The sequence below is a fragment of the Oncorhynchus tshawytscha genome, linkage group LG01, assembly GCF_018296145.1.
Source record: "Oncorhynchus tshawytscha isolate Ot180627B linkage group LG01, Otsh_v2.0, whole genome shotgun sequence".
In the NCBI taxonomy this organism is placed as follows: domain Eukaryota; kingdom Metazoa; phylum Chordata; class Actinopteri; order Salmoniformes; family Salmonidae; genus Oncorhynchus; species Oncorhynchus tshawytscha.
In genome coordinates, this window is record NC_056429.1 from 74,453,883 (window position 1) to 74,476,742 (window position 22,860).

The 22,860-nt window shown below is 41.2% G+C and overlaps 2 protein-coding genes across 14 annotated transcripts; one reads left to right on the forward strand and one right to left on the reverse strand.

Annotated features, from left to right (window-relative positions):
• Positions 1–4,697: 4,697 nt before the first annotated feature.
• On the reverse strand, positions 4,698–5,993 carry marveld1 (MARVEL domain containing 1). The gene has a single exon (XM_024424416.2). The coding sequence runs from the start codon at positions 5,734–5,736 to the stop codon at positions 5,248–5,250; it is 489 nt and encodes a 162-aa protein (XP_024280184.1). The 5' UTR covers positions 5,737–5,993; the 3' UTR covers positions 4,698–5,247.
• Positions 5,994–18,564: 12,571 nt separating this feature from the next.
• LOC112256598 (arginine vasopressin-induced protein 1) lies at positions 18,565–22,639 on the forward strand. Of its 13 annotated transcripts, none has more exons than XM_024429945.1 (5): positions 18,591–18,780; positions 19,299–19,359; positions 20,322–20,493; positions 20,663–20,871; positions 21,234–22,639. In XM_024429945.1, the coding sequence occupies exons 2-5, from the start codon at positions 19,313–19,315 to the stop codon at positions 21,493–21,495; spliced, it is 690 nt and encodes a 229-aa protein (XP_024285713.1). In that variant the 5' UTR covers positions 18,591–18,780; positions 19,299–19,312; the 3' UTR covers positions 21,496–22,639. The 13 variants fall into 13 exon arrangements, with proteins under 13 accessions (XP_042181358.1, XP_024285713.1, XP_024285704.1 ...); XM_024429979.1 differs by having other exon boundaries at positions 18,592–18,780; positions 19,320–19,359; positions 20,031–20,493; XM_024429961.1 differs by having other exon boundaries at positions 18,592–18,780; positions 19,320–19,359.
• Positions 22,640–22,860: the final 221 nt, after the last annotated feature.

The window sequence follows — 22,860 nt, forward strand, 5'->3', positions numbered from 1 at the left end:
TCTAAAAATTTTGAGAAGAATGGAAGATTCGATATAGGTCGATAGTTTTTTATATTTTCTGGGTCAAGGTTTGGCTTTTTCAAGAGAGGCTTTATTACTGCCACTTTTAGTGAGTTTGGTACACATCCGGTGGATAGAGAGGTGTTTATTATGTTCAACATAGGAGGGCCAAGCACAGGAAGCAGCTCTTTCAGTAGTTTAGTTAGAATAGGGTCCAGTATGCAGCTTGAAGGTTTAGAGGCCATGATTATTTTCATCATTGTGTCAAGAGATTTAGTACGAAAACACTTGAGTGTCTCTCTTGATCCTAGGTCCTGGCAGAGTTGTGCAGACTCAGGACAACTGAGCTATGAAGGAATACGTAGATTTAAAGAGGAGTCCATAATTTGCTTTCTAATAATCATGATCTTTTCCTCAAAGAAGTTCATGAATTTATTACTGCTGAAGTGAAAGCCATCCTCACTTAGGGAATGCTGCTTTTTAGTTAGCTTTGCGACAGTATCAAAAATAAATTTCAGATTGTTCTTATTTTCCTCAATTAAGTTGGAAAAATAGGATGATCGAGCAGCAGTAAGGGCTCTTTGATACTGCACGGTACTGTCTTTCCAAGCTAGTCGGAAGACTTCCAGTTTGGTGTGGCACCATTTCCGTTCCAATTTTCTGGAAGCTTGCTTCAGAGCTCGGGTATTTTCTGTATACCAGGGAGCTAATTTCTTATTAGAAATGTTTTTAGTTTTAAGGGGTGCAATTGCATCTAGGGTATTGCGCAAGGTTAAATTGAGTTCCTCAGTTAGGTGGTTAACTGATTTTTGTCCTCTGACGTCCTTGGGTAGGTAGAGGGAGTCTGGAAGGGCGTCAAGGAATCCTTGTGTTGTCTGTGAATTTATAGCACGACTTTTGATGCTCCTTGGTTGGGGTCTGAGCAGATTACTTGTTACAATTGCAAACGTAATAAAATGGTGGTCTGGTAGTCCAGGATTATGAGGAAAAACATTAAGATCCACAACATTTATTCCATGGGACAAAACTAGGTCCAGAGTATGACTGTGACAGTGAGTAGGTCCAGAGACATGTTGGACAAAACCCACTGAGCCGATGATGGCTCCGAAAGCCTTTTGGAGTGGGTCTGTGGACTTTTCCATGTGAATATTAAAGTCACCAAAAATTTGAATATTATCTGCTATGACTACAAGGTCCGATAGGAATTCAGGGAATGCAATGAGGAACGCTGTATATGGCCCAGGAGGCCTGTAAACAGTAGCTATAAAAAGTGATTGAGTAGGCTGCATAGATTTCATGACTAGAAGCTCAAAAGATGAAAACGTCATTTTTTTGTGTAAACTACATGATTCCATATCTGTCATTTCGTCATTTTGATGTCTTCGCTATTATCCTATAATGTAGAAGTTAGTAAAAATAAAGAAAAACCCTTGAATGAGTAGGTGTTCTTTTGACCAGTAGTGTATATCTGTAATTTCTTGTCATATTTAGTGAAGTGGGAAAAAGAAAGATTTTAAAATGAAGGGATACACTTTAAATGAATGGCTAAATACACTCTGTTGCTCTTTTAATTTATGAGAATTATGGTCAAATCTAATGAGAAATGTGATAATGAGATTATTAAACATGTGGTACAGTATGTTTCACACATTGTCTGCAGTTTACCTGTGACCACGTAAAATACTTAATCAAAACTGGATCAGGCCGCAGCCACAAATCCAGTCCCTTATAAGTGACTCCAGTGACCCACTGACAGATGGAGGGAGCAGCAAAATATCATAAGCTGATCACTCCAGATTGTTCACTTTGGCTGCTTTATGAAGAGGCCAATGTTAAAGACACTCAGACATGGAAGAGGGGAGGGAAAGAGGGAAATAGCCTGAATGCATGTCAGGTTCAGCTTAAGACAGCTCTATAGCCCTCTATTAAAAAATACAATGACAGAAAAGTGGGCTAAAGCAGAAACACTAGCATCCAGGCTAGAGAAAAGCTCACTTTTAGCAGAAACAGACTGGCATCAAAGCTAGGGAAATGCTAACTATTATCAAAAACAGAATGGCTCCATGCTAGGTAAATCCTAACTATTAGCAGAAACAGACTGGCATTCAGGCTGATGAAATGCTATCTATTCACAAAAACAGAATTGCATCAAGGCTAGGTAAATGCTAACTATTAGCAGAAACAGACTGGCATCTAGGCTAGGGATATGCTAACTATTAGGAGAAACAGACTGGCATACAGGCTACAGATCTGCTAACAATTAGCAGAAGCAAACTGGTAAACTGGCACTCATCACAGCCTGTTTGATGCTCTAGTGGTTTGTACTTTTAGTGGAATAATCTTTTGGTCAAAACATTAGAGAAAGAGAGTCCTGAATAGACCATGTTGATTCAAGCAGTGAAAAGAATGCCTGCTGTTCCAACAAGGGGGCAATTAAATATGGGCTAAAGGCCCTGTGTAATAACCACATCTGTTAAATAGCATAGATGTAGGTTATGATGGCTGCGAGATTAAAAAGGTTTTGGGAACACAGAACCAGGGCCCATATTCAGAAAGTGTCTCAGAGTAGTAGTGCTGATCTAGGATCAGGGCCCGTATTTATATTTCCTACTCTGGGTACGCTTTGTGAATATGGGCCCAGAAATTCCCAAATAGAGAGAGACAGATAGCACTTTGTTCATGTTCTTGAAGAAAGCCTGCCAGTGATGTAGTTATAGTTGTGAATCATAGTTGAGAGAGAGAAAAAGAGAGGCCATTGAAGTAGTAGCTGGTCTCCCAGTCTAGTCCAGTCCAGTTTGAGTCCATGCAGGAAATGTCTCTCTGGTTGAGTAGCCAGAGTAAATATAACTGGGCTGGCACTCTATCATCCGCCTGGCTTTATATGTGTTGAAGTGTCCTTTTCCCGGGGTTTCTCTCTGTCACACACTCTCTCTCTTGGTCATGCGCTCTCTCTATTTGTATTTCCCTCACCCTCTTTCTCCCTTTCTTCCTGGCTTAGCTAACAAGGAAAAAACCATCTCACATCTGTCCAATGCCATTCTCTCTCTCTCTCCCTCTCCCCTCTCTCTCTCTTTCACTCATGTTCTTAGAGGGAAAATACACTTAAAAACTATATTTTGGTATTTTTTTCATTAGTCCACTGGCGGCAGGTAGCCTAGTGGTTAGAGCGTTGGACTAGTAACCGAAAGGTTGCAAGATTGAATCCCCAAGCTGACAAGGTAAAAATATGTTGTTCTGCCCCTGAACAAAGCAGTTAACCCACTGTTCCTCTGTCATCATTGAAAATAAGAATTTGTTCTTAACTGACTTGCCTAATTAAATAAAGCTAAAATAAATAAAAAATACAGTCCAAAGATGTTTTGCATGTCAGCAATCAAGTTGGACTTTCAAGAAGCAAAGTGTCAATGGTCACATCAGCAGCAGCACCAACACACATTACATTTACTTCATTAGCTGACGCTCTTAGGAATAAAGTCTTGCACTTGCAGTCAGTCCATACATGGCTGAGTCAAAATATCTAGTTCTGACGAGAAAATTTGAACATTTGAGAAAAAACGACAACGGCTTAATGCAACTAAAGCAAAGCTGTCAGTTTCCCCACAAACAAATCAACAGTAAATAACTTTCATTTTGGGAAGACTCATTGTGATTGATCATAAGAAAAGTATCTGTCACTAATTGAAGTTGTGAGTTAGGGAGGCCTAGAGTTAGCAGGTCTTATTGAGAAGGAGGGTTATTGTTTGTTTCTATCTGAGCTGTTTGCTTAGGCTGTGCTGCAGATCCATCACTTATGACTCACACACACTGTGGTAGATTTACAGTCTATCCCTGCAGTGCATCTGTTCAACATTAGCCTCACCATTCCATCTTGTGTTTTGTGTCCTCCAGTCTACTCAGGGCTCAGCACAGAACATGGGTCCTCCCAACATTTTCACATCTCTTCCTTCATTTTCACATTGCTAGGTTTAGCCTGTGTCATACACTCTGTGGCTGGATTTATTTCTGCTTATTCCAACTCTGTTGTCGTTGTCATGCCACGCATGCTTTTCTTTTTGCTTTCTAAGTTAGCAGGAAATGTGGGTTTGCCTGGAATAGACCACTACTCATCTACTCTCCCTGCAGACCACTTATCAACACTTCTCACCCCCTCTCCACACACACACCCTCAACCCCCCACCATTAATAATTGTAAGAACTTCCCCTTCCCAGTCAGTATCATCTCTCTCTCTCTCTCACACACACACACATAGTCACACAGACACACACAGATATAACAATAATCACATAAATCCCTACCCAGACACACATAGTTCCAGTCACAGAGATTACAGAGTAAAAGCACACGCTGTTCCATGTCTTTCATGTGGCATCCCAGAGACCCCTGCTGATTGGTTAAGCATGTTTGTCTCAGACAGGAAGTAGCTGAGGGCTCCCAGCACTAAACTGGCTTCTCATTTTGGAAAGCCACCAACACCATAATCATTCACAAACAGGTGCAAACACACAGAGTCTGCAGTTGTATACTTTTCAGATTTGAAATAACTCTGGAAATAGTTATTAATGAAACAAACTGGTGTAGAACTATTACTGCAAAATAATGACAATAATAGTGGTAGCAATAGGCTACTTCTGTAAATGATATCTGCCCCTACATGGAGAAGGTGTTATTACCAAATAAGAGAACCTTGTCTCTGGTGTTCAGTGACATTGGTTTTAATTCATCAACATTTGGTTTTAACATGAAGGACACTTCAGGAATAATTAGGAACATAATTGTTTTTGATATAGACATGTGTTATTTCTGGCTAAAAGGAAACAAAAAAAACATTGGCAACAAATATGGTGTAGTTATCTTCATATCAAAGGCATGTCATATCATGTCCCTGCTATTACAGCTTGTAGTACGCTGCAAAGCATAAGAGGTATGCTTTTCAAAGGCATTGGTAAAAGGTCCGGTAGACTGCTCATGGTTTCGGAATGTTGTTGTCAGTCAACGCACAAACACTGTACCAAAAAAAGTATTGTACCGTAGCCAACGTTGATAAACTACTGAAATTATGCTGCCATTAAATTACGGAACAAAATATGGACAAACCTATAGGGGTTTGCGCCAAGACAAGAGGACACTGCTTTGTGGGACAGAAAATACCCCCTCTCCTCTCCCCTATCCAGGGAGAGCTCTTGCCTCCCTCCCCCAGTCCTCCAACATATCCCTTCCACCTTTGTCCCCCTCTGTCCTCCCCTCTCTCAAACCACCGTCTGCTCTCCCCGGCACTTCCTACAGCCAACATACACCGACGAGACAAGATACACAACAGCGGCCAGACATGCGAACACGGCAGCAGCCAGATAGACTTTATACAGGCAGTGGTGTTTATATTGCTCCAGGTTGCAGTACTCGTACCGCCCTGTCTTGTAGATCATGACGCCGATCGCCGGTAGATACAGCACCGCAGCAGCGATGTCATGAACCAGGTTGCTAAGCAACCACCGGTCCCCTCCCAAGACGGGGACAAGGTCCTGTTTGTCCAGGAGAGTGATAAAAAACGCGGTGAGGGTGAGGAGCCAGAAGAGCACGGCCACGAACAGGACGAAGTGGATGGAGCCTTCGTATTTGTTGGCGGCGATTGTGACCCATAGTCCTGCTCCGAAAAGGATTTGGAGGATTCGGATAATGCCGAGAAAACTCTTTAGGAAGTCCCAGAAATGTTTGTTCACCTCCGGCTGGGGGGGCATCTCTAATCCAGCGAACACTGGGTCCTTTAACTGAGCACTGGGTCTTAAAATCTGCCACAAAATGAAAATAAAAACAGCAACAAAAAAATGACAAATAAAAAGCGAGGGTGGAGTGTTAAATAGGTGGTTATAAAGTGTCAAGTTTGTCAAAGAGTTGTCTTTTCTTCTTCACAGCCCCGGGGTTTTAAAATGAGGATTTTGTGAGTTTCGTCTCTTCCGTTTCCTTTGGAGGGCTACAGCACTCCCCTCTCACCCAGGGGTTGGGGGAAGGAGACAGGGGACGGACTGGAATTCCAAGGCTGCTCCTCCTCCTCCTACTGGGGGGGAGTGCTTACTCTGTTTATTTTTCTCTTTCATGAGACAATCATTTCTTATTTTGTCACTTTTTTTACTTTAAAAAATAAAATTAGTCTATCTTTATTATTTAAACTGGAATAATATCATACATCGTAAATTACAACACATTTACATTACATACAGTACCAGTCAAAAGGACACACCTACTCATTAAGGGTTTTTTCTTTATTTTTACTATTTTCTACATTGTATAATTATAGTAAAGACATCAAAACTCTGAAATAACATATAACATATGGAATCATGTAGTAACTTTTTTAAGTGTTAAACAAAATCAAAATATATTTGAGATTTTAGATTCTTCAAAATAGTCATCCTTTGCCTTGATGACAGCTTTGCACACTCTTGGCATTCTCTCAACCAGCTTCATGAGGTAGTCACCTGAAATGCATTTCAATTAACAGGTGTGACTTGTTAAAAGTTAATTATTATATATATATTATTATTATATTATTATATATATATATATATATATATATATATATATATATATATATATATATATATATATATATATACAGTACCAGTCAAAAGTTTGGACACACCTACTCATCAAGGGATTTTCTGTATTTTTACTATTTTATACAGTACATTGTAGAATAATGGTGAAGACATCGAAACCAGTGGTGTAAAGTACTTAAGTAAAAATACTTTAAAGTACTACTTAAGTAGTTTTTTGGGTATCTGTACTTTTCTTTAGTATTTATATTTTTGACTACTTTTACTTCACTACATTCCTGAAGAAAATAATATACTTTTTACTCCATACATTTTCCCTGACACCCAAAAGTACTCGTTACATGTCGAGTGCTTAGCAGGACAGGAAAATGGTCAAATTCACGCACTTATCAAGAGAACACATGGACATCCCTACTGCCTCTGATCTGGCAGGTTCATTAAACACAAATGCATCATTTGTAAATGATGTCTGAGTGTTGGAGTGTACCCCTGGTTATCTGTACATTTTATAAACAAGACAATGGTGCCATCTGCTTTGCTTAATATAAGGAATTTGAAATTATTTATACTTTTACTTTTAGTACTTAAGTTTATTGTACCAATTCCATATATGTTTGATACTTAAGTATATTTAGAACCAAATACTTTTAGACTTTTACTCAAGTAGTATTTTACTGGGTGACTTTCACTTTTACTTGAGTAACTTTCTATTAAGGCATCTGTACTTTTACTTGTTACTTTTAAGTATTATAATTGGGTACTTTTTCCACCACTGATCAAAACCCTGAAATAACACATATGGAATCATGTAGTAACCAAAAAAGTGTTAAACAAATCTAAATATATTTTAGATTTTAGATTCTTCAAAGTAGCCACTCTTTGTCTTGATGACAGCTTTGTACACGTTTGGGTATAAAAATAGACATCTGTCATGTCCGCTCCTGCTCCGCCTCTCCCCCTCTCCGGTGCTCGATGTCACAAGTTCACTCATCAGTATGCGCACATGCGCTTAATTATGATACTCACCTGGACTCCATCACGTCATTGAGGTCCAGGTGATTCTTACATTCTTCAAAGTAGCCACCCTTCGCCTTGATGACAGCTTTGCACACGTTGGAGTATAAAAAATAGACATCTTGTCAAGTCTGCTCCCACTCTCCCTCTCAGGTGCTCGAGGTCACCAGTTCACTTATCATTACGCACACCTGCCACCATCGTTACGCGCACCTGTGCTTAAATATGGGACTCACCTGGACTCCATCATTGTACATTTTGCAATACAGTAATTTACTTCCCCTTTATCTGTCACTTCCTCAGTTTCATTCCTGAGTCAGCATTGATGTTGTTATGTTTCTCCTGTCCAGATGCTGTTCTTGTTTTGTTTCATGTCTATTTATTATTAAATCCACACCCTGTGGTTGCTTCTCGTCTCCCAGCGTCTGCCGTTACAGAACCGTTATACATCTGGATAGAAATACCGTGATTGAATGTAATAAAATATACATATACATAAGCATTCAAAATACAGCGCAGCCATATAATCAACAAAAAAGGTCTGATTGAGAAATTATCATTTAGACATCAAGGATGCATGATATATAAAATATATCAATCCAAAACACCTCTCAAATCTATCAATCCAAAACACATCTCATTGTGAGATCATTTTAGGGTGGTTACCACCTCTAATAGGTGTGACCTGTTCCAGGCCCACAAAGCGCAAGGAGGACGATGGGCCGTGTTTTGCCATAGCATATTCAATATTGCCAGTGCGGAAAGCTGTTTTATGTTCAGATATTCTTATTTTATTTTTGTTTGGCCCACACGGGCACGTAAACATATACACAATGTTGGTACATGGTAAGCGTTTATGAATAAAAATGATTGACCTTGGGTGAAATGAAGCCTCTTCACAGCTCGACTCCGTTGGTGGAGTTCATAATAAACGTCATTCACCATAGAGTTGAGTTATAGTGCCTTGCAAAAGTATTCACCCCCTTGTTGATTTGGAACTAGAAGCACAAGCATTTCGCTACACTTGCATTAACATCTGCTAACCATATGTATGTGACAAATAAAATTTGATTGGATTTTTGTTGCATTACAACCTGTAATTTAAATGTATTTTTATTAGAATTTCATGTAATGGACATACACAAAATTGTACAAATTGGAGAAGTGAAATGAAAAAAAATGTAATCTAAAAATTTAAAAACTGAAAAGTGTTGCGTGAATATGTATTCACCCCCTTTGCTATGAAGACCCTAAATAAGATCTGGTGAAACCAATAACCAATCCAAAATTAAATCTAGAATCAGCTTCCTATTTCGCAACAAAACCTCCTCCACTCATGCTGCCAAACATACCCTCGTAAAACCGACTTTCCTGCAGAACCTTGACTTCAGCGATGTCATTTACAAAATAGCCTCCAACACTCTACTCAGAAAATTGGATGTGGTCTATCACAGTGCCATCCATTTTGTTACCAAAGCCCCATATACTACCCACCATTGCGACCTGTATGCTGTTGTTGGCTGGCCCTCACTTCATATTCTTCACCAAACCCACTGGCTCCAGGTCATCTATAAGTTTTTGCTAGGTAAAGCCCCGCCTTATCTCAGCTCACTGGTCACCATAGCAGCACCCACCCGTAGCACACGCTCCAGTAGGCATATTTCACTGGTCAACCACAAAGCCAACTCCTCCTTTGGCCGCCTTTCCTTCCAGTTCTTTCCAGTTCTCTGCTGCCAATGACTGGAACGAATTGCAAAAATCACTGAAGCTGGAGACTTATGTCTCCCTGACCAAGCATCAGCTGTCAGAGCAGCTTACCGATCATTGCACCTGTACATAGCCCATCTGTAAATAGCCCACCCAACTATCTTATCCACATATTGTTTTTTTTATTTTTTGCTCCTCTGCACCCCAGTATCTCTACTTCCACATACACCTTATGCACATCTATCACTCCAGTGTTTAATTGCTAAATTGCAATTATTTCGCCACTATGGCCTATTTATTGCCTTACCTCCCTAATCTTTCTACATTTGCACACACTGTGTATAGACTTTTCTATTGTGTTATGTACTGTGCATTTGTTTATCCCATGTGTAACTCTGTGTTGTCTGTGTCGCACTGCTTTGCTCTATCTTGGTCAGGTCGCAGTTGTAAATGAGAACTTGTTCTCAACTGGCCAACCTGGTTAAAAAAGGTGAAATAAAATAAAAAATAAACTCCAGAAGTCACATAGTTAGTTAAGTAAAGTCCACCTTCGTGCAATCTAAGTGTCACATGATCTCAGTATATATACACCAGTTCCAAAAGGCCCCAGAGTCTGCAACCAAGCAAGTGGCACCATGAAGACCAAGGAGCTCTCCAAACAGGTCAGGGACAAAGTACAAATCAGGGTTGGGTTATTAAAAAATATATGAAACTTTGAACATCCCACGGAGCAGCACTAAATCCATTATTAAAAAATGGAAAGAATGTGGGACCACAACAAACCTGCCAAGAGAGGGCCGCACACCAAAACTCATAGACCAGACAAGAAGGGAATTAATAATCAGAGAGGCAACAAAGAGACAAAAGATAACCCTGAAGGAGCTGTAAAGCTCCACAGTTGAGATTAGAGTATCTGTCTATAGGACCACTTTAAGCCGCACACTCCACAGAGCTGGGCTTTATGGAAGAGTGGCCAGAAAAAAAGCTATTGCTTCAAGAAAAAATAAGTAAACATCTGGTGTTCGCCAAAAGGCATGTGGGAGACTCCCCAAACATATGGAAGAAGGTATTCTGGTCAGATGAGACTAAAATTTCCTCGATGGCTTTTTGGCCATCGAAGAAAATGCTATATCTGGCACAAACCCAACACCTCTCATCACCCCGAGAACACCATCCCCACAGTGAAGCATGGTGGTGGCAGCATCATGCTGTTGGAATGTTTTTCATCGGCTTGGACTGGGAAACTGGTCAGAATTGAAGGAATGATGGATGGCGCAAAAATACAGGGAAATTCTTGAGGGAAACCTGTTTCAGTCTTCCAGAGATTTGAGACTGGGACAGAGGTTCACCTTCCAGCAGGACAATGACCCTAAGCATACTGCTAAAGCAACACTCGAGTGGTTTAAGGGGAATGATTTAAATGTCTTGGATTGGCCTAGTCAAAGCCCAGACCTCAATCCAATTGAGAATCTCTGGTATGCCTTAAGGATTCCTGGAACCCATCCAACTTGAAGGAGCTGGAGCAGTTTTGCCTTGAAAAATGGGCAAAAATCCCAGTGGCTAGATGTGCCAAGCTTATAGAGACATACCCCAAGAGACTTGCAGCTATAATTGCTGCAAAAGGTAGCTCGACAAAGTATTGACTTTGGGGGTTGAATAGTTATGCACGCTCAAGTTTTCAGTTTTTTTTGTCTTATTCCTTTGTTTCTCACAATAAAAAATATTTTGCATCTTCAAAGTGGTAAGCATGTTGTGTAAATCAAATGATACAAACCCACCCAAAATCAATTTGAATTCCAGGTTGTAAGGCAACAAAATAGGAAAAATGCTAAGGGGGGTGAATACTTTTGCAAGCCACTGTAAGTCAGCTATTAATCTGTTAGGAAGAACTGATCAGGAGCCTTCCATAGTACTATTAGCCCTGTAACCTCCCATCAGAATAGACTAAAAACCCTCCCATAATCCAGACGATGCTGGGCTAATTGTGCGCCGCCCTATAGGACTCCCTTTCACAGCAGGTTGTGATACAGCCCAGGATCGAACCCGGGTCTGTAGTGACACCTTAGACCCCTGCGCCACTTGGGAGAACCCTTTTTTGTTGTTGTTTTAACCCTATCCCAAACTTTAACTCGTAACTTAAACATTCAGAATGAATGCCTAAACTTAACCAACCGCGAGGCTCCAGCAATAGCAGCGGAGCAACTCAGCGTGCAAAAACACTTTGAAATTTGACATTTGAAATTTGACACCTTCGAAATTTGAAGTTAAATTGGTCAAACCGTGAGATCTTGTTGAAAAATCGTGTGTGTGATTGATGAGGAAAGAAATACATTTAATCAATTTTAGAATAAGACCGTAACGTAAAAAGCTGTGGAAAAAGGGAAGGAGTCTGAATACTTTCCGAATGCAAAGTACATCTTGAGCTGTCTGTATCCTCCTGACTGGTGGTTATGTTCTTAAAGAAACATTGAATATGCTTTTCTGCATTTGTTCAAATCTGGGTAAAAGATTATAAGGAATGTTAGTCTTATTCAGTACATTTAGTAATTGCTTGCTTTTCTAAAGTCTACCAAACTTGTCAGCAGGCATGCCAGCTAAGATAGTTAGACAAGCTAGCTACTCTAACTTGATTGATAGCCTGAAATGGCTTCTTGGTAGCTAGTTGTAAGGTTGGGAGATTGGGAACCTATCTGGGCTAGCTAAAGACAATTTTTTTAAATTGCTACGTGGCTTGTGGTATTACAGAGAGGAACAAAATCTATTTGATTAAATAATAAAACGTTTTAATAGGAGAAATCTGAGGGGGGATGTGCTATGGGCATGATGCCTCAGGCCATACATAACATGTTTCACGTTATAAATAAAATTGTGCTCGCAGGAACAAGCAATAAAAGTGGAAAATGTCCTCCATTCACCTTTTATGGTGACAATAATGCCCTTTATTTGCTGTATAATTTGTAACTATTGGCATTAGGCCGTGAGATGCAAAAGACACATTTTTAGTTTATCAATAGATTATTGGGTTTCTCCATCCTGCCTTGGTATAGGCAATGATGTTGGGCTCCTATTGCACAGCAATACTGTAGCCTACCCATACTGTCAAATATTTTACATAAGCTACCAGTCTATTTACTGTGTTGGCAGTAAGGTTATTATAGTAAATGAAAACAGAAACTAAAAAGAAAAACTAAAATTGGAAAAACAATTCAGTAAAAAATACATATATGAAACTTTTAGCTTTGACTCCAAACCGAACTGAAATCAAATAAAAACCATGATAAATTATGTTCAGTTGTAATGGTTTTCTTCTAGGCTTTGAGCAAAAATTAAATGGGGTTTTCAAGATTGTTTTCTAAATGGGGTTATTGAGCTGAATCTGCCAATAGACGCTGATGTTTCAAATAGGCCTAACTTGTGCATCACCATAACTAGCTATCACGAGCTAATAGGGAAGAAATTTGAGTGCGATCACAGAGCGTGACTGGTCCAAGCTAGAACGTCTTGTGAAGTTGCTGGAGCCATTCGCCATCCACACTGACCAACTTCAAACTCATAGCCAGTAGCTAGCTGTCTGATGTGGTGCCGTGCCCTCTCAACCTTGAGGCACACTTGCAGACACTATTGTTGCAAAACAGTTGGCACAGGTCCTCCTGAACTTACTGTTCTTCGCATGTATACTGAATCCTCTGGCAGCCAACTTCGATCCAACCCCTGCAGTAGCTTGCCTTATGGACCCAAGTGTGTCTCTATCACTTTGCTCAACAGAGAGCAGCAGGACCCCAGGAAGATGTCAGTACGGTGAACCCAGCAAGCATCTCGACTACATACAGTGCTTCAGAAATATAGCCTCCTCGAAACAAAGATTGTTTCTGAGGTCACTGTCCAGCCGGGGGTCGACCTGGCTGGGCATTAACTGCCCCTGTGTAAGCTGCAGAAATACCTGGAAGAGGTAAAGGGGTGCATGTTTACAGAGTCACCTCTCCAGTTCTGGAAGGCAAGGATGGATGTTTATCCAAAGCTGTGCGTGCCCTGTGGCACTGAATCTAGTTTCTTCCCCTGCATCCCAAGTGTTTGTGGAGAGAATATTCTCTGTCTGTGGACAATTATCATCAGGTTTGAGAAACCCAACGACCACCTCTCTGAAACAGTTTGTTTTATGCAGCTGTTGTTATTAACACTATTTAAAGGGGTTAGTCAGTAATAATGATAAATATTACATAAAAATAACATGTCAAATGTGCCATGACTTAATGAGTTGTTTTTTCCTCTCTCTTTCTGTCAGATAAAGGTAAAAGTACTTGATTCTTCTTACATCTACTACTAAAGTTTTAAAAAACATTGGATTGGTTTAAACATGGAAAGAGAGTTTCCTTCCACCATATTTCTTGCACCAGTTTAGGCACATATCCTTTAAATCCAAGACACATTAGGATTGATTTATAATTGAAACCTAATCAAACCTATGTCCTGGCCATGGAGTTGTATGGAGTCCTCTAGTGGCCAAAAGCCTGTTTTAACATGGGCTGTGTTAACATGGGCAGCGCCATTAAGGACTTTCGCCATTTTGATTTAGTCAACTGGGCGGGACTTCCAGTTTCATTGGCTGATCCCTCCTGATGACCCGGTTGGCATTACCCGAAGACCCGGTTGGAGTTGTTACAGCCGTGTCACAAATTTTACTTGTGAAGAAGAAAATGGACTATTTCAAGATGGGGAAGGCCTCAATGGTGATGCCCATGCTCTCACAGATGCCATTATAACACAGATACAGATCAGTGGCGATTGGTGCAGTTTAAGAAGAGGGAGGATGATTATTTTTTTAATGACCATGGTCTTATTCCTATTATAGCATATTGGATGACTGTCATTCATATTCCATTCACCCAGCTCAATGTAACATTGATGGGTTTAGGCTATTGCATGATGCTTTCCCTTTGCTTGTGGACTTCAGTGCACAACACATCAGCTGTCTGTGACCAGGCTAAAAAAAGTTGACTGAGAAGACATTATCATTTGCAGCAACGACCTGGAGAATAGTTAGAGGGGAGAGGAGGGGGATTAATGAGCCAATTGTAAACTGGGGATTATTAGGTGACCGTGATGGTTTGAGGGCCAGATTGGGAATTTAGCCAGGATACCGGGGTTAACACCCCTACTCTTACGATAAGTGCCATGGGATCTTTAATGACCTCAGAGAGTCAGGACACCCGTTTAACGTCCCATCCGAAAGCATGAGGGAAGGATGCTTTGTTGCGAAATAGGAAGCCGATTCTAGATTTAATTTTGGATTGGAGATGCTTCATGTGAGTCTGGAAGGAGAGTTTACAGTCTAGCCAGACACCTAGGTATTTGTAGTTGTCCACATATTCTGAGTCAGAACCGTCCAGAGTAGTGATGCTGGACAGGCGGGCAGGTGCGGGCAGTGATCGGTTGAAGAGCATGCACTTAGTTTTAGAGCAGTTGGAGGCCACGGAAGGAGAGTTATAATGGCATTGAAGCTCGTCTGGAGGTTAGTTAACACAGTGTCCAAAGAAGGGCCAGAAGTATACAGCATGGTGTCGTCTTGGTAGAGGTGGATCAGAGAATCACCAGCAGCGAGAGCGACATCATTGATGTATACAGAGAAGAGAGTCGGCCCGAGAATTGAACCCTGTGGCACGCCCATAGAGACTGCCAGAGGTCCGGACAACAGGCCCTCCGATTTGACACACTGAACTCTATCAGAGAAGTAGTTGGTGAACCAGGTGAGGCAATCATTTGAGAAACCAAGGCTGTTGAGTCTGCCAATAATAATTGGGTGATTGACAGAGTCGAAAGCCTTGGCCAGGTCGATGAATACGGCTGCACAGTAATATCTCTTATCGATGGCGGTTATATCGTTTAGGACCTTGAGCGTGGCTGAGGTGCACCCATGACCAGCTCAGAAACCAGATTGCATAGCGGAGAAGGTACGGTGGGATTCGAAATGGTCGGTAATCTGTTCGTTGACTTGGCTTTCGAAGACCTTAGAAAGGATAGATATAGGTCTGTAGCAATTTGGGTCGAGAGTGTCTCCCCCTTTGAAGAGGGGGATGACCGCGGCAGCTTTCCAATCTTTGGGAATCTCAGACGATACGAAAGAGAGGTTGAATAGGCTATTAATAGGGGTTGCAAACAATTTCGCCAGATATTTTTTTAAAAGAGAGGGTCCAGATTGTCTAGCCCGGCTGATTTATAGGGGTCCAGGTTTTGCAGCTCTTTAAGAACATCAGCTGTCTGGATTTGGGTGAAGGAGAAATGGGGGAGGCGTGGGCAAGTTGCTGTGGGGAATGCATGGCTGTTGACCGGGGTAGGTGTAGCCAGGTGGAAAGCATGGCCAGCCGTAGAAAAATGGTTTTTGAAATTCTCAATTATAGTGGATTTATCGGTGGTGACAGTGTTTCCTAGCCTCAGTGCAGTGGGCAGCTGGGAAGAGGTGCTCTTATTCTCCATGGACTTTACAGTGTCCCAGAACTTTTTTGAGTTTGTGCTACAGGATGCAAATTTCTGCTTTAAAAAGCTAGCCTTAGCTTTCCTAACTGCCTGTGTATATTGGTTCCTAACTTCCCTGAAAAGTTGCATATCACGGGTGTTATTCGATGCTAATGCAGAACGCCACAGGATGTTTTTGTGCTGGTCAAGGGCAGTTAGGTCTGGAGATATCAAAGGGCTTTATCTGTTCCTGGTTCTACATTTTTTGAAAGGGGCATGCTTATTTAAGATGGTGAGGAAGGCACTTTTGAGGAACAACCATGCATCCTCTACTGACGGGATGAGGTCAATATCCTTCCAGGATACCCGGGCCAGGTCGATTAGGAAGGCCTGCTTGCGGGGTGGTCGTTTGACTGCAGACACGTTACGGATGCAGGCAATGAGGCAGTGATCGCTGAGATCTTGGTTGAAAACAGCAGAGGTATATTTGGAGGGCAAGTTGGTGAGGATGATATCTATGAGGGTGCCCGTGTTTACGGATTTGTGGTTGTACCTGGTGGGTTCATTGATAATTTGTGAGAGATTGAGGGCCTCAAACTTAGATTGCAGGATGACCAGGGTGTTAAGCATGTCCCAGTTTAGGTCACCTAGCAACACTAGCTCTGAAGATAGATGGGGGGCAATCAGTTCACATATGGTGTCCAGGGCACAGCTGGGGGCAGAGAGTGGTCTATAGCAAGCGGCAACGGTGAGAGACTTGTTTCTGGAAAGGTGGATTTTTAAAAGTAGAAGCTCGAATTGTTTGGGTTAGTAAACCCTCTACAGTTTAGCAGTTACACCGATGGACCCCGGTGGCAATAAATGTATAAAACCAAAAGCTTACCTTGACTTGGAAGAGTTCCAGTGTTGGATAGGCATAGCCAGCTAGCTAACATACAGTAGCATCCCTCTCTGTTTGAACCAGGTGTGTGAGTAAGCTGAACTAGCTGCATTCACTAGCTAAGTGAAAGTGAAAGAAATACAACGAAATATAGCTAGCTCTCTCTCTCTCTCTCTCGTCTCCTTCATTTTTAAAGAAATTAATTTGTTCAAAATTGTTAAACTATTGGCTTTCTCTCTCTTTGAGTCAACTACTCACCACATTTTATGCACTACAGTGTTATCTAGCTGTAGTTTATGCTTTCAGTACTAGATTAATTCTCTGATCCTTTGATTGGGTGCATAACATGCTGCAAGTGCTCTGATAGGTTGGAGGATGTCTCCTGGAAGTTGTCATAATTACTAGGGAAGTCTATGGAAGGGGGTGAGAACCATGATCCTCCTAGTTTTTGTATTGAAGTCAATATACCCATATGAGGATGGAAACTAGCTGTCCTCGGGCTACACCATGGCGTTACCCTACAGAGTGCTGTTGAGGCTACCTTCATTGCAAAACAGTGTGATTTAATCAATTATTTGGTGACATTAATATATTTAGTATAGTTTTACCTACAAAGGATAACTTTTTTAATGTTACAATATTAGATTTTATATTTTTTTGTGAAATTCACTGAGGAGAATAATTCTCCCCTGAGGCTCCACTGATACATAGATTTTATGTCTCTCCAAGTCACCTTATGTATTACTGCCCCCCAGTGACAAGAAGTGACATCCGCAAAAAAATAACTACAGGCCAACAACACAAATGGCTCCTAGCCCCCCATGGAAAGGCTACGTTCTGTCCCTAAAACTAAAACTGATACTAAATTATATAAAAATGAGATACAAATGTTTTTATCAACCTGAAACTAAAAGGAAACTAGTAAATCAAGTCTGAAAATGAACTGAAACTTAACTCAATTTCAAATAAAAATCTAAAAACTAATAGAAATAAACAATAATAACCTTGGTTGGCAGGATGTTTTAATCTTTAGCAGTAATTCATTATTTATCTGGAAAAGGACTGTCAGTTTCTGAAAGAAAAAACAATGGTAAACTGTGGACCTGTCAGCAGTGAATTCAACAATGTTTTGCATCAACTTTTCCACCAATCTAAATAAGATGGACTGCCTGCGAATTCTGAAATAATAGTCTAAGGCAGATGGGGGGAAAAAGCAATTGCAGTACTTACAGTAGCTTGCTAAGGCCTACTTCAATGTAAAATATTGTTACATTTGACTGAATACCTGTATTATAAACCGCACTGCCTATGATTTAAAAAAAACTTTAAATACATATAGCCTATCTATTTACTAGGCTACTAGGTCCAAATAAATGAGAGATGAGCATGATAATTTGTTGTATGGCTACTTTGGGACATTTCTTCTGCAATTGTTATGAAAATAAAATACATAGGAAAAGGATTTATGTCTAATGAATAATGGCAACCTAGTGATGGGTTCACGTGGGTCTTGTAACCAATAAGATCAGCTCTGAAAAAGAGCTGATGTGAAAAGATCTGATGTGATTGGTCAAAAGACGAATTAGTGGAAAAAAATATCAGAATTGGGCTGCCTGTGTAAACCTAGCCTTTATTGTTAGCATGATGTCAAGTCCCATGATGCAGTTATACCTTCATGTCATGAGTAGATTCAACTCTTGCAACCCCCTGTGACTTGTGAAGTTAGTGTGCACATGGAGATGTTGTATACACGCACGCACGCACACACACACACACACAGTCTGGGAGAGACTTTTTGTCGCTCCTATAATCATGAATCGTCTCTGATACCTCAGTGTTTCACACACAGCCTCATGCCAGAAACATTGACGTCAATGGATTAACTACGCGGCCAAGGGGCGGGGCTTCACACCTCAACCCGCACACAAACCTTCTGATTGCTCGAGAAAACTTCCAGTGGCCCTATAAAGTGGGATTAATTACCATATCCGCTTTCATTGGTGTATAGACCCCAAACTACTACTCCACATCAACGACGAGTGGACAGAGCAACATATAAATCAAAGGTATTTGTTAGCCATATTGACGAAATAACCTTAGCATAGCACAAAAGGATTTAGAGGAATTTCTCTTGGGAAAAGCATCAGAACGAAAGTCGCTATCATCTTGGTCGCCGGGTAAGAACGTGTTTAGGCTAGTCTTTTATTCGGCTTTCATGCATGAGACTTGACCTATATTGTGTAGAGTACTAATATTATAATTAATTTGTTTGGATGCACCGTAGCTCTGACCTTGTACTTTTTTTTAATTTTTTACAGAAAATAAGTCCAAATATTTATTTTGACGCCAACTAACAAAATAGAAATCGTTATTGTCGGCCCTTATTGCCTCACTGGATAGGCTAATTGGCTTTGAATGTCACATCTGCACGCCAACGAAAAGTGCGTGTGTCTGCTTTGCCTAAACATACCGTTCCATGGGGTAGAAATTGTAACAAACGTTAACCCCATACATTTGAAATGTGTCAGTTATCTCGACAGTCTTAGGTTTATGTACTCTTGTGTATTTCTGTTTTTGTATTTGCTTTTTTGTTCATTGAAGGTTTACCCCATGGATATTCAATCTGAAGGACATCTGCCTAAAAAAAGGCTATACAAGCCAGAATGTTTACTAAAATTATTTACACTAACTACAGGTTGTTTGTCCTTGATGGTAGGAGGTGGAGATAAGTGTTTACCTGACTGGTTGCAGCGCAAGTAGGTTCAGTCCCTCTTATTTTCAATCTCCTAACACATTGTAGTGGACTGAAGCATGTTCCCTCATAATCAACTGGAAGTGTTTGTGAAATTTGCCAGCTGATTGAGTGGGACAACATTCTGTTTGGTTCGGTTAGGCTCGCCCATATTGTGCAAGTGTTTGTCATGTGTTAAAAGGTCGTGCTTCTACACCTGCATTGCTTGCTGTTTGGGGTTTTAGGCTGGGTTTCTGTACAGCACTTTGAGATATCAGCTGATGTACGAAGGGCTATATAAATAAATTTGATTTGATTTTTTAATGCAATTACTTAAGTTAAAGGCCTTTGAATTACATTATTGATGTGAGTCATCTTCGGTGCATAATATTTTAGTGGCTTTCTGAGTGAGAGAACTTAAAATTGGGAAATGTATTGTGCATGCATTCCAAGTGGAATTCTAGTGTGACTATTGGAGCAGAGCCCTTATTTCCTCCAGTACAGTTGATCTAGTGACACAGCCAGGTAGCTACTCTGCTAATACCATTACAGTTCCTCATGTGACCAAGCAGACTTAGTTACTAGGTGGACTGGTTCTTACCAGAGTTATTGTATAGCTAGATTGATTATTACCATCTGCAGTGTAATGGGCTTTCAAGCAAGACCGATTAAGTTCCCCTCTGCTCTGTCAAGCAGGATTAAATAATCAAGGAATGGTAGAGACTGGCAGGAGCTTGCCTTGCATCCTACAGTGTGCCCTCACACAAGGCCAGGAGTTTTTCCTAAACCATAACCTGGCCAGGAAAAAATAAGAACCTGGAGTTTCCCTTGGCCAGGACATGCTTCAGTCACACCATCCCAAGTCTGTAACTAGCACAATCATTCCTCTGAGTAAGGTCACGTTGCCCATAGAAACAGACTGACATGACATACAATTGCAACAAGTGAGTTCTAGCACTTATCCCTAACCTTTCCTATCCTCCACAGGAAGGCCCATCTCGCGGCATCGCCTACCGCCCTTGCAGCCTCTCACTTGGGGAGGATGGATGCGGAGGCAGCCTCTCCGTCTCTCTCCTCCACGGTGGCAGGGCCCTCCACACTGTGGCGTCTCGCTGAGCGGAGGAGTAGGAAGGCTGGCTCAGGGAACATCTTTGGCGGAGTGAGTTTGGTATTATTTAGGAAGCAGATTCAGAGGTATAGGTTAGGCATAGTGATTAACAAATGTCAAGGGTTTGGATTAATGGGGTGAGGTTAGGGTAAGGAACAGCAATTAGGAATCATTCAATCTTCTGGCTGTATAAAGGTTGTTAATGCACAACCCCCCCAAGGTGAACCTGCGTCAGCTGCAGAGGCTGTTCACAGCAGCTGGGGACCAGGATGCAGAGCAGAGGGCTGAGCTGGTGTGGGGCCACGGGGACGAGGCTGAGCTGGCCCAGGCCCTGATAGGACTGAGGGCGAGGGGCCGACGGAGAGGACTCAGGGTGGAGGGGCGAGGCACACTGGGGTCGCGCTGGCTCCGGGCGTTTACTCATCTGAGGTGGGTTGGCATTATGTAATATGCTGTTATGATTTACAAAAATAATAATTTGATATAAATGTATAATAATCATGAATATTTACACACTGGTAAATTGAGGGGAGAGACACTAGGACCATGCTGGTTATGGGTGTTCAAGCATCTGAGGTGGGTGACTGTCTCTCACACACACCGAATGCTCTCAATGCCTTCCCATTCTCCACATACAATCGCGCACACACCATTCAATCACAATCAAGAGAAATGTCTCACACAAAATCTAGAGATTAAAATGTCTGCTTTGAATCCTTCATAACATTCAACTTTTTCCAAGTCCTCACAGAGCACAATAACTCCCTGAACTTTGTGGCTTGTTTCTACAGGATTGGTAAGAGTTCAGAGAGTAGCCAGCAGAGCAAAGAGCAGTCATCAGACAACAAGACTGAGGCAAGAGCAAAACACAGCAGCCCAGATACACAGCCACTGACTCATAAGGGCCCCAGAGGTGCTACAGGAGTCAGAGAGGACCTAACTGAGGGCCAAGGGCCTGCAGGGGCCTCTGAGAGACCAGTCAGACCAGGAGCTCTACTGAAGAAAGGAGGGGAGAGCGACCCGGAGAGGTACCTCCACCGCATCCTTCACTGATGGACACAGAGGACTAGGATGACTTTGTTGCCCCTAGATCCCTTCCCCCACTAATCATTCATGTGTGTATTAGGTGATGGCAAACTGATCCTAGATCCGTGGTTGGGGACAACTTCTACGTGGAGTAATGACCAACCCTAGTTCAGAGAGTGACAAAGTCAAAGATACTATATATTTTTACCTCTGTCCAACCAAGATCAGATGAATGAAGAACAAACTGGATCTACAAGATGGGGAACACTTTGATATGATATTCTAACATTTCATTCTCTCTCAGGAACTGGCTTATCTGTTCTTCTGTTTGTCTCGTGTCTCTTAAGAGCATCACGTATTAGACCTTGGATTCCTACAAAGGATTAAGGAAAAAGGTTTAGACTGTGTGGGATATAGTAGAGCACCTCGAGAGCTCAATTCCACCTGGACTTGTTTTTGAAGTAAGTATTTTGGTCATTTGATTCTCCAAATTAGACAAATGTGCCAAGGTGCATCCTAAAAAGAAAGGAAATTAAGTTGATGTCAACCGGAAAGGAGATATTTTGAAGAAGTCAACATTTTGACCAGGGTTGCGGAACTCATTCCATACAGGGACAAGTGTCTGCTGGTATCGTTATTTCCTTTTCAATGTGTAAAAACGGAAACAACGGGTTCAAACTTTAGAACCCAGTTCCTACATTTGAATATAGAAATTGATTTTATCAAACAAAACTATGCTACATTTTATCTCTTGGACACTCAGGATGACAAACCAGAGCAAGATTACTGAATGTAAATACATTCACCTCTGAAGGTAAATAATGTATCAAACCAAGTGCTGTGCTGAAAGTTGGATGTTACTTAAGTCATTCTAGTCAGATTAGCGCACGTTAGCAACAACCGTCCCAGTATAAGGACACCGATCTCAGAGGTTAAAGGGCCAGATGCACAATTAAAGGGCAACTACACTCAAATCAATTTGTTAGTTTCCTTCCAGAATTTATGCTATTCTGATGTGATTTAAGCATTGACATGGACTCAGAACATCCAATTTTGATGTTTCTCTAAAACAATTTAATTGTGAGATTCAAAACAGGAAAAATAAAACAATTTGAGGGGGGGGGATTTGTTTTTGGACCCCCACCCCTTAGTTGTTTTATTAACCATTCTTTTACCAGATATATTGACAGAACACTGCACTACTTTCTCTTGTACACTAAGGACCAGAGGAAGAGTTTCAGGGGAGATGAGAAGTTTCCTATTCGAAAGCTTGATAAAAATGAGTAGCTGGTAACTTTTTTTTTACATTTTATTTTTATAAATGGTTCTCATGCTAGACAAGGTCGGCAAAAACTAGGGTAAAACACTGGGCCCTAGATGTAGCCTATAACT

Bases quoted from the DNA above. Each gene is read 5' to 3' on its own strand.
- marveld1 (XM_024424416.2), bottom strand. From the start codon at position 5,736: ATGCCCCCCCAGCCGGAGGTGAACAAACATTTCTGGGACTTCCTAAAG.
- LOC112256598 (XM_024429936.1), top strand. From the start codon at position 19,019: ATGTCACATCTGCACGCCAACGAAAAGTGCGTGTGTCTGCTTTGCCTA. The intron at 20,494-20,662 runs GTGAGTTTGGTA...AACCCCCCCAAG, and splicing joins CAGGGAACATCTTTGGCGGA to GTGAACCTGCGTCAGCTGCA. The intron at 20,872-21,233 runs GTGGGTTGGCAT...TTGTTTCTACAG, and splicing joins CGGGCGTTTACTCATCTGAG to GATTGGTAAGAGTTCAGAGA.